Source organism: Chenopodium album, chromosome 23 (assembly GCF_948465745.1).
Source record: "Chenopodium album chromosome 23, dcCheAlbu1.1, whole genome shotgun sequence".
NCBI lineage: Eukaryota > Viridiplantae > Streptophyta > Magnoliopsida > Caryophyllales > Amaranthaceae > Chenopodium > Chenopodium album.
Window position 1 is genome coordinate 3,500,541 of NC_137856.1, and position 14,587 is coordinate 3,515,127.

Here is a 14,587-nt window from a genome sequence, read left to right on the forward strand (position 1 = left end):
TAATTAAATGGATTTTTTTTTTTTTTACGAAAATATAATTAAATGGATTAAATATTAGAAATCTTAGAATATTTTTTTTAAAATAGCAAGGCAAATAATTCATTAAGGATAATCAGTGTTCACAAACAAGAGCAAAACAAGCAGGCTCAGGCCCTGCCTCAAACTATTAGCAACACTACTGCCTCTAGTCATATATATAAATGATTAAATAAGAAGCATATAATAACCTAATTGTAAACACAATAATACATTAATACACTAACTCTTATAATCTACTTCGTAATATACTAGTAAGATCGGTATGACTAAACTTGAAACAGAACATAATATGTATTTATAAAATCAATGAGAATTTGTTTATAATATGATGCCTAAATAGTAAATATGAAATGATTCGCGACTTTATATAAAACTTGTGAATGCAAAAGGTTAGCAAGTACTATCAAATTTCAAACCAAAACCATTTAACTGCCCGAATCCAAACAACTCGATAAACAATTTATTTTTTGAAATCGAAAACCGACCCGAACCGTAATTTAGTAAACTTGAAATGAAACCGATATGTAACGTTAAAGTGGTTAAACCATCGAAGAACCGAACCAGTTATAAACTGAACCGAAAAAGAACCGAACCAGTTAAAAACTGAACTGAAAAAGAACCGAACCAGTTATAAACTGAACCAAAAAATAACTGAACTGTTTCTAACCCGAAACCGTTTCCAACCCGAAACTGTTTGAACCGGGATAAAAACCGTTTACACCGCACCGTTAACAAACCGCAACCCGTCTGCACCGAACCGTTTACTACCCGGACTGTTTACAACCCGAACCGAATTAAAACCGCTTAAGAATAAACCGAAACCGAATCGAACCGATAACCATTTAAACCGAACCAAAACCGACCCGTGAGACAATTAAACCGATTCCACACCGACACGATTGAATACCGAACCGATTTCAAACCGAACCGAAACCGAACTGTCAAACCGTTTTGACATATGTTATGTTAAATATTAATACAATAATTGGCTGGTTGTATAAGGGGTCATGAAGGTGATGAATTGATGATGATGTAAACAACATTTAAACCCATTTAGTTGAATTGACTCATTAGGTCTATTATTGATTGATACAAATAAAGCCTTTTATTATAGAGTTTTTTTCCCTAGAACTTATTTACTACTTTGTCATCCTATATATAACAAAAATACATGAGGCCTACCTATGCCCTATTATTACTTCTCCCTTATTTTGATAATTTTACAACCAAAACCGGTCATATGTCAATTTAAGATAAAGCTAGAACGAGAAAGTAATATATGGTCATTTTATAATGAATTATACGTCAAAGACTGCACTAGGCTTGTCTATCCGCGCAAGATATATAGGGGTGTTCATTTTCGCGCGCGCTTGAGGTCTTCTTCCTAATGTTCTCCATGTGTTCAGTTTTTTGCCGTATGATGTTTTTATTTCAAGATATGGTTTATAGTCATTGTGGGTTCTAATTTAATTTTAGGAGAACAATTTTTGGGGGTTTTTGTGCTTTAAAAGGAACCATTTGATGGATGTGTGAGAAGTCGCCAACCCAAAATGAAACTCCACTTTTGAGAGACTTTTAATAGAGAGTGGTGTAGCGCTAGCGTATCTCTATCTCTTTCATTCTATCTCTACTTTTATCCTTCATGAAAGCTGATAAGAAAACATTATTCCTTATCATTTGGATTAGGTCATGTTGACCAAGCCACGTATATTCGTTTGTTCATTTCTCTATTTTATTTTTCATGTTTATGCTTTATATGTTGCTACTTGTTCGCACAAACCAAACTATTATCTAAATTAATCGATCCATTTTAATATAATAACTAGTTTTTGGCCCGGGCAATTCCCCGGGTCATTATATGTATATTATAAATGAGGTTTTATAATAAAAATCTGTGATAAAATACAAATTTAGATTAAATTAGTTACATTTGTTATAAATAAAGGAGTAGTCTAGTACAAACAGTATAAAAATATTTAAGTAAGAGCAGAAAGATAAATAATCTCATAAACAATAAAATAATATCGGTGCTTCGTGATGCAAATCACTGACTTGAAAATAAATTTCCAACGCAACCAATTTACTCAATTGTATTCGCCCGCACGAACCCTAAAGTAAACACACCACTTCCACACAGACACTTCTGGGTGGGAGATTTGAGTCAAAGTAACTTATGTGAAGGGGTTATGTCTTCGTCGTGTGCAATTACTAGATATATAATCGGATCAAATTATGGAGATAATTAAGTCCGGGCATTTGGGTCGTCGTTTTGCCATAACTAGAGGTACTTACGATCTTTGGACTAGTAAAATAGGCCAAAGCCCAATTGGACGGATCCTATAAGGTCACACAAAGGGGTTAGATCGAGCATTAGAGGACGAGGCCCATCATGGGCCTCATCACTCTAGGTGGCTGGCCATATGGAGGAATAGAAGTGGTTTTGGGCTTCGTGCCCTAGTCTAATTATAATGAGATTATAAATAGACTAGGTGCCTAGGTTTTCTAGTAAGCAATTTACTGATCTTTTGATCAAACCCGGATTAGCAAACACGAAACCCAACTTCTCTCATACTCACCTCTCTCACAGCTCTCTCCTCCTCCCCGACGCATGGTGGTGTCTCGTGGTGGTGGTGGTTCGTGCGGTGGTCGGTTGTCCAAAAAGGTGGTAATCGCAGTTTTCCTCAATCACTCGACCAATCTAGTATTGGTGGACGGCTCGTTCGAATCTCGTGGACTAAGTAGAGGAGCAACACTTGGGGCCCTATTCTCTCCCTGATTTGTCTGTCGAATAGCTTCGTGGAATTCAAGCATCAAAGGTATGATTATGTGTCTTGTGTGTTATGCATGCGATTCTTGGTTTAGGTGCTTTATTGAATATGATTCATATTATTTCCGCTGCGTAGTACCTATAAACTCCTACATTATGCCCAATAGAGAATGTGTTTAGACTTTTATGCTTGATGTATTTTTCCAAGTGTAAAAATTAGAAAAAAAAATTAATAATAAATAAAAAAAAAAGTGAAAAAAGCTTCTTCTCTTTATAGAGATACATGAAAGAACATGGAAAAAGAATCCCAAGCATTAAGGAGGTAAATAATCACCTTAACGTTCTCTTAAATGTGGGGTTATGAGAGTTATATCAAGAGAATAATAGTGGTGATTAATCACCTTAAACATCCTCTTAAATTGGGGTATAAGAATTACTCAAGGAATGACATGGCTAGTCATGATAACACATGGCAGGCTCTGTCTTCCCATTGAGTTTTATATATATATATATATATATATATATATATATATATATATATATATATATATATATATATATATATATATAATGATTAGAATTGCTATTTGCAAAATTGGAATACTAATTGTAAGGAGACCATATGATTAGTTTCATCATCTTCCTTTTTGTTCATTTTTTATTAATTGCTACACTTTTTTGTATTGTAAGGTTTTAATATTATATCTATGTCCACCAATCTTGACCATTTGCACTATTTCATACTTTTTTTTCTAATCATTTTTCTCTTCTACTAATAAATAAATATACCCTAAAAACCCCAATAGTTAGACTAGTTATTATAAAATTCTTATTTAAGTCTATAACTAGGTTAATCCCGTGCCATGCACGGTAACTTTTAGTAATTGTTTCGTATTAACAGTACGTTTAATTATACAATATAATTTGTCTATAACATTATGATTTATGAAAGAGTACGTTAGCCAATATTTTTTTTTATTTTTGCTCATTTTCAACTCTTAAATGAGAAGAAAAAAATATATTAAATAAGCAAAAAAAAACTACCTTGGGTACACCCGTACACCTACCTCTATGTGAACTCGGGTATATATAAATTATAAAAGGTGAACAATGATTGGGGCATTGAAAACTACACATTTGTTAATGTGCATATTTTTTTTTATATACTCGATTTCACGAACAAATTGTATCGTTATCATTTGGATAAAAAAACGTTGGACATTACACCATGTATGTCTCAAATTATGTGAAAAATGTCACTTTTTTTTAATGCTTAAATTTATAGTAGTTATATTTTTAATTTTTTGTGGAAGGATAAATCAAATATTTTATTTTAAATAATTTTTAATATTTGATATTTGAACTACTGAGCTTCTAATATGTAATTAAATAAAATTAATAAAAAATAGAATTCTTGTAATATATGACACAAATTCTATATAAAAAAAAATCTTACTGTATCTACTTATGTTTATATAGTTGACAATAGATTATAGAAATATACATCAAATCTTTTATAATCTGTTATATATGTATAAATTTTCTACTTCGTATTTTTTTTTTTAATGTAATGTATAAGATTTATTTCCATAAAAAATTTTCAAAAAAAAAAAAAAAAAACTAAAGACACACCAGAACATGACACGTGTCATTACTGGTGTGTCTTTTAGTATATAGTTATTGATTTTTCGTAATAATTTGCATACCTTACTATTGCAATTTGCAAATTCAATAAATAATAAAAAAATAAAAAAAAACGGAGGAAATCTCCGTTACATATTAGTTATAATTTTGGAATATTTTCAATTAATACCCTAAAGTTGCAACTAATATGTAACGGAGGTAGTATTTTGTATTTGTATGATTATACGCTACAAGGGGCCAAATGGGCTGATTATAGGTAGTTTTCTGATTCAAAGTACATATGACTATTGGGCTTTTTGCCATTGTAGTGTATCGCAATATAAAGAACAGAAAAAAAAATTAAAATGAAAATGGGGTTTCTTAGTTTCCTTACTTTCCTATTGGACTACATCATGCACTACTTTCTAAATCTATGCATTGGGCCAAAACTTGATATACCTGATACTCCATTACTCCTTGTTAGATTATTTAATATTTATAGACTGAAAAAAAAAAAAAAAAGATTCCTAATTATAGATTAGCTAAGGATATACTTCTTCCATTACTAAATAATTGCACTATTTTCTGTTACATGGTCTCAATACAGTGATACACTAGTTTGATCATGGATATCTTTAATTTGCATTGTTAAAATTTATAGAGCTACAGATAATAATTTGAAAATACATTACAATTCTAACAAGATCTCACTTGAATATATCTTTTTTATGAATCATATTTGAAGTTTGGCCTTTAAAGAGAAATGGTTCAGTATATTTTTTAGTAATAGAGGAAGTATCTATTTCATACTTTATCCATTCTTCAATAACCACGACGCTTTTCTTTCTAAGAAGTTGATAAATATCTACAACATCACTTAATTTTATTAATGTTCTCTATCTTTCCTCTTATACCATGAGTTCATTTATATTCTCACTTTTTATCTCTTCTTCTACCCTTAGAAACTACAAATCCTCCATGTTGTGAGAATATTAAAATAAAAGGATAAGTTTCTTAATGGAAATAATGATAGGCATACCGCATACACCTAAATATTTGACATGTGGGTGCCTTTGCTTTAATTTCCACCATAGGATCCAGATTCCAGATCGCTTTTATAAAAAGATTCATTAGAAAGCCAAAATCGACTCCACTATATGCACAATTGTTTTGAGATTCATAATTTGCTATCAATTTCAAGAATGATATCTTTTTTCTCTCTACAAATGATATTTACAAACCTTAATTTTGCATTTTTCCTCTAAAGTAAATACAAGTTAGATAGAATTGAAAAAACCTTTCTAAGATTTGAATTGGAACAAATTTTTTTTGTTTTTTTCCTAGTAAGTACAAGGCATAACGTGCACCCTGATATACAATTCAAATTGTAGTTTCCTCTTACGGTCTTACCCCATCTTTATGAGCAAATTTTAATTTCCAAAATCATATATTTATGAGTGCACCACTTAAAGGGTTAACATGTAATAATTTGAGGGTAGGCTTGACTTGTAATAATTTGAGGACAACACCATATTTGATTACACCATTGACATGGTGAATTTTGCTTTCAAGGTAGCGTTTACAACACACCACGACATCAAATCATGCACATCGATCAAGTAATTTGCCCCATGTAGTTCTTGACACTTTTCTATCTGTACATGATAAGAAATCAACTAACAAGAACATAGATTTTACACGATTGACTAACAATGAGGTAGCTACATCCATAGAATCACATAGACAAGTGAGAGATTAGTATTTATTGGTCTTTAAGAAAGTTTAAAATACAACATATATAGTCGTGATTGCTAGGTTAGACTCTAAGGGTTTGGAGTTTATACAATACTCTCAAAGCGGACTCTATCAATCTATCATAGTTCGTTTTTTTCGAAAACGGCTAACCAATTCAAGGCATATTCTAGCATATAAGTATAATGACCTTTTATTCTTTTACTTAACACACGACATGTTACTTAGTTCCAATGCTATAAATGCGTATAGGTTGTACATACATGTGTTGTTTTCTACATTAATATATACTAAATCTTTGGTTTATAAATTATAATTAGGCTTTTTTCCCGGCCCCTCTATTATTTCTTTCTTTCTTTTTTTTTTTTTTTTTTTTTTTTTTGAAAGACCCCTCTATTATTTCATTATAGTACACGTAATATTTGTTGTAAATGTTCCCTAGATTGTATACTTTTATAACTTTAGTAACGTAGTTAAGAAAGTGAACAAAATTTAATTAGTTTAGAAATTAGTGGTTGGATCTAAGAAAGATTTTTTAGTATCTTTGTAAGACTACTTTGTCTATGGATTTTCTCATTTCGAGTGATGACAAAATTGAAAATTCAGTTATATAACACTTGTTTTTATAGTATCTACACTTTTATTTATAACAATAATTGGCATTTATACAAATGAAGTTAAGGCTGTATGCATTAAGTGAAATGATGAATTGTTACCATTTTGATCAAAATTTAACTATATAATCATTTACGTACATAACTTTTGATAACTTGTGCTAATTTAGATTTAGAACACTTTTCTTTCAAAAAAAAAAAAAAAAAAAAAAATAGAACACTTTTATTTAAATCATTTCATTTCATTGAAGTATTGCAATATCCTTCCTATAATGATGATCTGCCCTCTAGTTTTCTTTAAAATTTGTGACACGATACGTATTTACAATGATAGTCTTAACGTACTTACCAAAATAGTGTGACATAATCTTTTACAACAACGATTTAAGATAATGACTGTACGTAGTTATGTGTATGCACATATATTGATAACACGAAGTATATGTATTAACGCATGATCTAGAATTTATCTATCAAAACTCTGGCAAAATTATTTTGATAATGATCGACAAAAATGTACAAATAGTTGGATGTTTAAAGGACCAAATTGGATTTAAGACCGTTCATTCCTTTGTCACATACACTAATTTAACAATACGCTTGCATATGCTTTGCTCCTTAAGCAAGGACATCAACACTTCATTTAAATTTTCGAACTTTGCGGTATAGCTTCCTCCCATCTGTTACATAAACATATATACATATTAGAGCTTGTACACAAAATAAATCTATCTATGTAAAATATATGTAATTATAGCAGTTACGTAGAAATATAATCGAGATTAGAGAATTATCAACTTCTTGAAAAGGACGTCTGTTTTATATTATTACAATAACTGATATCTTACACGCTTGTATCAGGTGTTCTAGTTTTAAGATGAGACACGAAACCGATGAAATAAAGTTGATTCTTTTACTTGATAAATCAATAGTTTGTTATACGAAGTTTAAATTTAACCAATTAATCATTTTGACATATACACGATGACAAAATCTTATGCGGTAAAGTCTAATATTTTACAATCAAATTATTATGAAGTACCAAAAAAGAGTGACAATGTAGCATGAAGAAAAGTACGTCAAACTAATATAGAATCATTGAAAACGATCGATGTAACACTTACCCATAAATGAATATTGTAAAAAGTCCTTCCTCCAAAAGAATGAAAAGAAGAAATATCAATAACAAGATAACCCTTCTTCTCAAGCAAATCAAGAACCTCCGATAATGATATTCTCTCAAATGCTGAAATTTGGATAACCATTTCTTTATCACCCAATTTATTCGAAGAAATCGAACACGAAATTGAATCCTTGATCATACAATTTTTCATGGGTTTTTCCTCTTGAATATTATTTTCCAATGCATTTCCTTGAATTGCTGATATTTTTGATAAAAGTTCTTCCTTTTTACATATTAATTTCTCCACTTCTTTTTGTAATTCGGGTATGTACTCAACCACACGTACAACTGTCCCCGGAATACTTAGTTTTTTCTATAATAAACAAAATATAGATAAGTAATTAGCAATTAAACGACGAATTATTAATACAAAAATAACGATTTAGGACTAAAAAATAAGATTATAAGAGACTAATAATAATTATTACGTACCTTATGATCAGAAGAAGGAAGTAAAGCACGTAGAGATGAATATAAGTTGCTAATCTTCTTTCTTCGAACTCGTTCGCTTGCATTATGATTAAGTTTCTTAGATAACACAGGGTTAAGATCAAATTGATGATCGGTTGAGCATGTATCTTGTGGCGATTCGCTACGCTTAACATGATCAAACACTTGAAATTGGTAATCTTGAGATTGAGATGATGAAAAATTAAGAAGAAATACAGCATCTAAGTCAACATTATTAAAACCTTGGTTTGTACCTAATTCTATGGGATATTCCCATCCTAAATAAGTAGGGCATAAAGAAGACATTATTTCGATTCTAATGATTTTGTAGAGTAATTTGGTGTAATTTCTTCAAAATGTTCTAACTTTATTTGGATTTGATTCCTAGGCAGGAGACAAATTATTTTGAGCTCTTCACTTGGATATGCATTAAGATCGAGTATACAACATATATATATATATATATATATATATATATATATATATAGGTGTATTACATAAGTGTATGAATAATGTATGTCCTTATTTTTATTATTTTTGAAAATTGACATCTTTGAAATTTGCATAAATAAATAAGTAAGGTTTCCAATATACTACATACTTCATTATTTTTTAATCGTAATGTTGGGGATTTCAGAGTTACCAATGTACATTCTAAACTTAAATATTCTAAGTTGTATTGCAGTAGAGATTATAAAAAGTTGATATTATAAAAAGTGTATTTCGTGACAATTAACAAGATCCCACACGAGAAATTTTTTCCAACAAATAAGTGTGTGTGAACAATGTAAAATTTCAAATGTTGCGCTATAAAAAAAATGAATGAAGGTACAAGCCAAACCACTAAGGTAGGTCCTATTTTAAAACCTAATTAACTTAAACTCGATTGATAATAACAATAATAATAAAATTAATCATATAAATGAACTGAAGTAAATGGAACTTAATTAACAGAATTAGCTAAACTTGACTTTATAAATCAAAATAATGGGGCCTTAGGGTCTGTTCTATTATGTTGAAATTCAGTTCAGTTCGACGCAGTTGAGTTCAGTTCAGCTGAGCTCAGTTTAGTTCAGTTCAGCTCCTAATTTCCTTCTCTTATAAAATATTCATTTCAGTTCAGCTCAGTTCAATTCAGTTCAGTTCAATTAAGTTTAGTTTAGTTCAGTTCAGCTGAGTTCAGTCAACATGAAAACAGGCCCTTAGTCCTTCAGAGACCATCTCACAATTAACCAACGGAGTACTAAACAAACAATATACATAATCCTACCAATCATAAGGAATTAAAGAATAGTATGCTCTTCTCGTTTTGGTCTTTGATCAATTGATTGTTGACCTCAGGTAGTTTAACCACCAACTAACCATAGGAAATTACTGAAAACAAAGATAGTGGAGAGATGGTCAATTAATTTTTTCATTTATCACTACAGTATTACATCCGACATAGTATAGTGTAAATCCATTCAACGCTATTGCACATAATAAGGCGTACAAGATATTTCAAAACAGGGTCGGAGAGGATCTTTATTAAGACTCATAGGGGCTCGACCCCTGTGATTTATTTATAAAGCTATGTTAGACATAATGAATACTTCGTATATTCCATAAAAAAATGATATAAAATGTCATGTTTCAATGATTAGACATCAATAGCTTTAACTGATTCAAATTTTAGCCTCCAAAATTGTTTGATTCAAAATCTGTCATTGTTTTTAAATGAATAATCGATGTGTGTAAGTGTATCCTACACGTCGTATATGTATGTATATATAATGAACATTTTAGAGTAGTTGCTCCATCAATTCTATTTTTCTTTATTAACTTCCATTTCATATGGGATTTTGAACTACTCCGTTGTTAATTGTTACGAGGTGCTATCTAATTTATTTGAAATTCACTTTTTATAAACATAATTCTTTATTGATAATTATAACTAGTAAGCAAACTAATAACATTGAATATATCAAGTGACTGATAAAAATTGTAAGAACTTGATATGGGTCGTCAGATATTTTGAATTAAGGGAGCTAATCATTTTGCTTGTAATTATCAAGAAATTAATAACAAAAATTAAAAAGTTCTTAGTCTGTTATTAACAGAATATGCTGGTATCCCACTATCCCTGATAATTAAAAAAACATATATAGTTAAAATTACATTTTATATATGAATAATGCGTGTGTTATGCTCGAGCAATGTCTTTAGGAGCTCGTGGATCTATTAAATAAAAAATAAACAATGCACTAATTATCTGACGTGTGTGCCATTTCACTAGCTTAGTGTGTGTGTGGGTTTTTTTTTTTGGAAAACAAGCTTAGTGTAGTTTAGAATCACCTAACTTTTCAAAAGGAAAATTGATCATTTAGGATTTCTATTTTTTTTTTTTTAATAAAAAGTTATGCAATTATTGCATAAATTCATTTTCCATAAGAACGTAAGTCTAAGCATAATCGATTTTGATTTGATATGTACAAAATCGTTTGTTTTTTATATATACATACAACCAATACATATAGATGCAGATAGGTACACCTTGCATTCAAATGTACATTAAAATGAGATAGTGATAAATTGAAACCTTAATACGTAATTTGGTTGCGTGGCACCACATTTTGCCATATATAACATTTTGGCAGGATTAGACCCACATCCCTTGGAAAACACTATATATGTAAGGGATTTAGGGTATATATATATATATATATATATATATATATATATATATATATATATATATATATATATATTGAGAGGCTAATTTCTTTTTTGAAACAATTGAGATGCTAATTGGGTTGCTAACTACAATGCGTTATGCTATGTTTGGTTCATTTCTATTATTCATTTTATTTTACATCAAAAAATTTCGAAATTTTTTTATTTGAATTTTCTAGAAATATTTGATTTGAACTTAATTTAATTTATTTTATTTGAATTAATTATCTTTCATTTATTTTTATATTATTTGTAATTATCTAATTATTTATTTTAAAGTCACACGTAATCACAGTTCACAAGTACCCATTTTATTACATTACATAATTCTCTCCTACATTAGAGAATAACTTGCCTTCCCTAAAGTAACGTATTATATCTTTATCACATATTCAAGTTTCTTCTAGCCCGTCAAAAATGTACTTGCATGCATATATTTTTAAAAAATACTCCAACTATATAATGAAATTAAAATATTAGTTCATAAATGTAATGTAATCAACTAATAAATGTTATGATATAGAAAAATAAGGTTAAGAAAAGACGTCGTTATGGAATAATACACGAAGGTACGTGTATGTCAGCATCAATGGAAAAGGATCTATGGAGGAATTGTTTCAAGAATATGGGATATTCCTCTTGTAGAATATATTATTGCAACCTTAAAAAATTCCAAAAGTTATATGATGAATAGTGAATATAACAATGACTTTTTTTAATTTGTAATTGTAGAAAAGTTAAACGCATTTTTAAGGGGGGAAATGGGGTATATTTGGAAAGTTAAAGTATTTCTTTTTTTTTTTTTTTTTTGGTGCTAAAGAGGGGCAAAGCCCCGGGAAAAAAAACATAAAAGGAAAGACTAAGGGGGAACAAAACGTGACAAAGCCACTCCTACGACATCATCATGTAAAATTCTCCCTAAAGCTAAAGGGGGGACTTGAATCAACACTATATCGTTGTTCTGCGTGACTCCTTGATTGGCAAGCCAATCCGCTGCTCTGTTTGCTTCTCAGTAGATGTGATGCACTTCAAATTGCCAATTATTCTCTTCTAAGATCTTCTTACACCTTGCAATGCTATGAACTGTTTCACCAACATATTGATTCTCGTTCCTCAAGGTCTGCACTAACGCGAGGCTATCTAATTGAATCTGCAGCCTGCTTGGCCTCAAACTAGCTGCCAGGTCAAGACCATACTCTAGCGCTCACACTTCAGCTTTAAAAGCATTACAATGCCCCAACTTGAGAGAAAAAGCATAGGCTAACTTACCCGTACAATCCCTAATCAGACCACCACCCCCTGCTGGCCCTGGGGAACCCTTGGCTGAACCATCCGTGTTAAGCACGAGCCATCCTGCTGGAGGAGCCAACCAACGTACTAAAGCTTCGACCCTACGATTCGGAGCAGCATTTGAGCCATGTTCAAAGTCACCTAGAGCTCTCCATGTTTCTTCGAATCTTGCCAAAAGGAAGTTCTTGATATCTATAGGATTCTCATCCCCCTTCTCAAAACTCACATTGCATCTCCATCTCCATAGCCACCATATTACCAATGCAAAGTAAGTAGGCCAGATTTCAGGAGACATATCACTTCTTTCTTGCACTTTGATGTTGCGCACCACCCAAGTTTTCAGAGTTCCAGAACGGAAATTTGTAGCATTTGCTGGACCACCCACTTGCCTCCACACTTCCCTAGCCACTTTGCAATCCCTCAAGATGTGAAGCATAGTTTCATCATGATCTGGACATGCTTTACATTTGGGGTCATTTGTTAAATCTCTTTTGAAACGATTGACATTATGCATTAATCTATCATGTAAGACAAGCCATAGGAGAACTTTAATTCTTTGTTGAACACGAACTTTCCACACCAAATCCCAACTGCCATCATCCGGAGCTTCAACATTACCACGAATAATTTTAAGAGCCGATTTAATTGTAAATCTACCCTTTGCACTTCCCCCCCAATATAAGAGATCACCAATCGAAGGGTCTTCTCTTACTTGATGCGCTGTGATTTTTTGAATTGAATCTTCTGAGATTAAATCCGCAAAAGCTCCCATTTCCAACCAATGGTGGGATCCCACATCTCTTCTACCGTTGCTCCATCAAGTTCTTGAGGAATTGCAGCAATAGCACAGTCACGGAGAGGGGTCGATGTTGCCCAAGGATGGTCCCAAAAAAGAGTACGAGAACCATTGCCAATAGCCACCCGTGCACCTTTACTCACAATCTTTGCATTTTCAGTGATTCCACGCCACACATTTGACATATTTGCCTTTGATTCGAACATGTCCAAATCACACCTCCCTTTGCAATATTTTGCTCTTAGCACACTTGACCATAAGGAGTGAGGTTCGGTTAATAGCCTCCATCCCAATTTTGTAAGAAAAGCAGCGTTAACATCTCTTGAAGATCTCATCCCCAAACCCCCCTGTGCCTTTGGGAGTTGCAAAGTTTCCCAAGAAATTAAATGGATTTTTCTTTTTTCACCACTACCACCCCAAATAAAACGACGCATTTTTTTATCAAGATCATCACAAATAGTTCTTGGGATTTTGGCCGATTGCATAGCATAAGAGCTAATAGGCGCAATAGAGGATTTTGCTAGAGTGATTCGACCAGCTAAAGATAAGTATTTTGACTTCCAACCCGATAAACGCCTATCCACCTTTTCACATAAATAAGCAAAGGTATCTCTTGTTACCCTACTAGTGATGGTTGGCATCCCCAAATACATACCAAGATCCTCTGTCGAATCCATTTTTAGAGTATTTGAAATAGCAGATTTCGAGCCACTGTCCATATTATGTGAAAAGAAGACTCGAGATTTAGCATGGCTGACCTTAGACCTCGAGGCAGCACAGAAGGTCTTCAAACATTTCTGGATGATCACGGCTTGTTCAATAGTAGCTTCCGCAAATAAAATTATGTCGTCAGCAAAACATAAATTCGACAAAATTAGCCCATTCCTACTAGCTCTAATAGGTTTCCATTCATTCCTAATAATGGAGTCCTCAATCACTTGATTAAGGCGCTCCATACAAAGAACAAACAAATAAGGGGACAATGGATCCCCTTGACGAACCCCTCTTCCCGGATTGAAAGATTGAGTGGGCTCCCCATTCCATAGCACTTTCATTGAGGAAGTCGAGATGCACTCCATGATAACCTCTATAATAACCGGAGGGAATTTAATTTCGAGAAGAGTATCATGAATAAATTCCCAACGAAGTCTGTCATACGCCTTCTCGAAGTCGATTTTAATTGCCATAAATCCCTTTGCTCCTTGTTTATTTTTCATGGTATGAAGAACCTCTTGAACAATAACTATATTGTCCGTAATTTGCCTTCCGGGGACAAAACTTGTTTGAGTGCAAGAAGTTAGATGAGGCATCATCGGCTTGATTCGGTTTACGATGGCCTTTGTAATAATTTTGTAAACTAC

The 14,587-nt window shown here is 31.9% G+C and overlaps 1 protein-coding gene across 1 annotated transcript; it reads right to left on the reverse strand.

Annotated features, from left to right (window-relative positions):
• Positions 1 to 7,358: 7,358 nt before the first annotated feature.
• Positions 7,359 to 12,944, reverse strand: LOC145609606 (uncharacterized). Its single transcript, XM_081665057.1, has 5 exons — positions 12,410 to 12,944; positions 12,208 to 12,316; positions 8,411 to 8,744; positions 7,920 to 8,291; positions 7,359 to 7,475 (listed from the first exon to the last, which is right to left on the reverse strand). Exons 1-5 carry the CDS (start codon positions 12,942 to 12,944, stop codon positions 7,359 to 7,361), a joined length of 1,467 nt encoding a protein of 488 aa, XP_081521183.1.
• Between the last annotated feature and the right edge of the window lie 1,643 nt (positions 12,945 to 14,587).

Bases quoted from the DNA above. Each gene is read 5' to 3' on its own strand.
- LOC145609606 (XM_081665057.1), bottom strand. From the start codon at position 12,944: ATGCATAATGTCAATCGTTTCAAAAGAGATTTAACAAATGACCCCAAA. The intron at 12,317-12,409 runs GTAAGTTAGCCT...TTGACCTGGCAG, and splicing joins TCTGATTAGGGATTGTACGG to CTAGTTTGAGGCCAAGCAGG. The intron at 8,745-12,207 runs GTGTAAGAAGAT...CAAAATCATTAG, and splicing joins ACAGTTCATAGCATTGCAAG to AATCGAAATAATGTCTTCTT.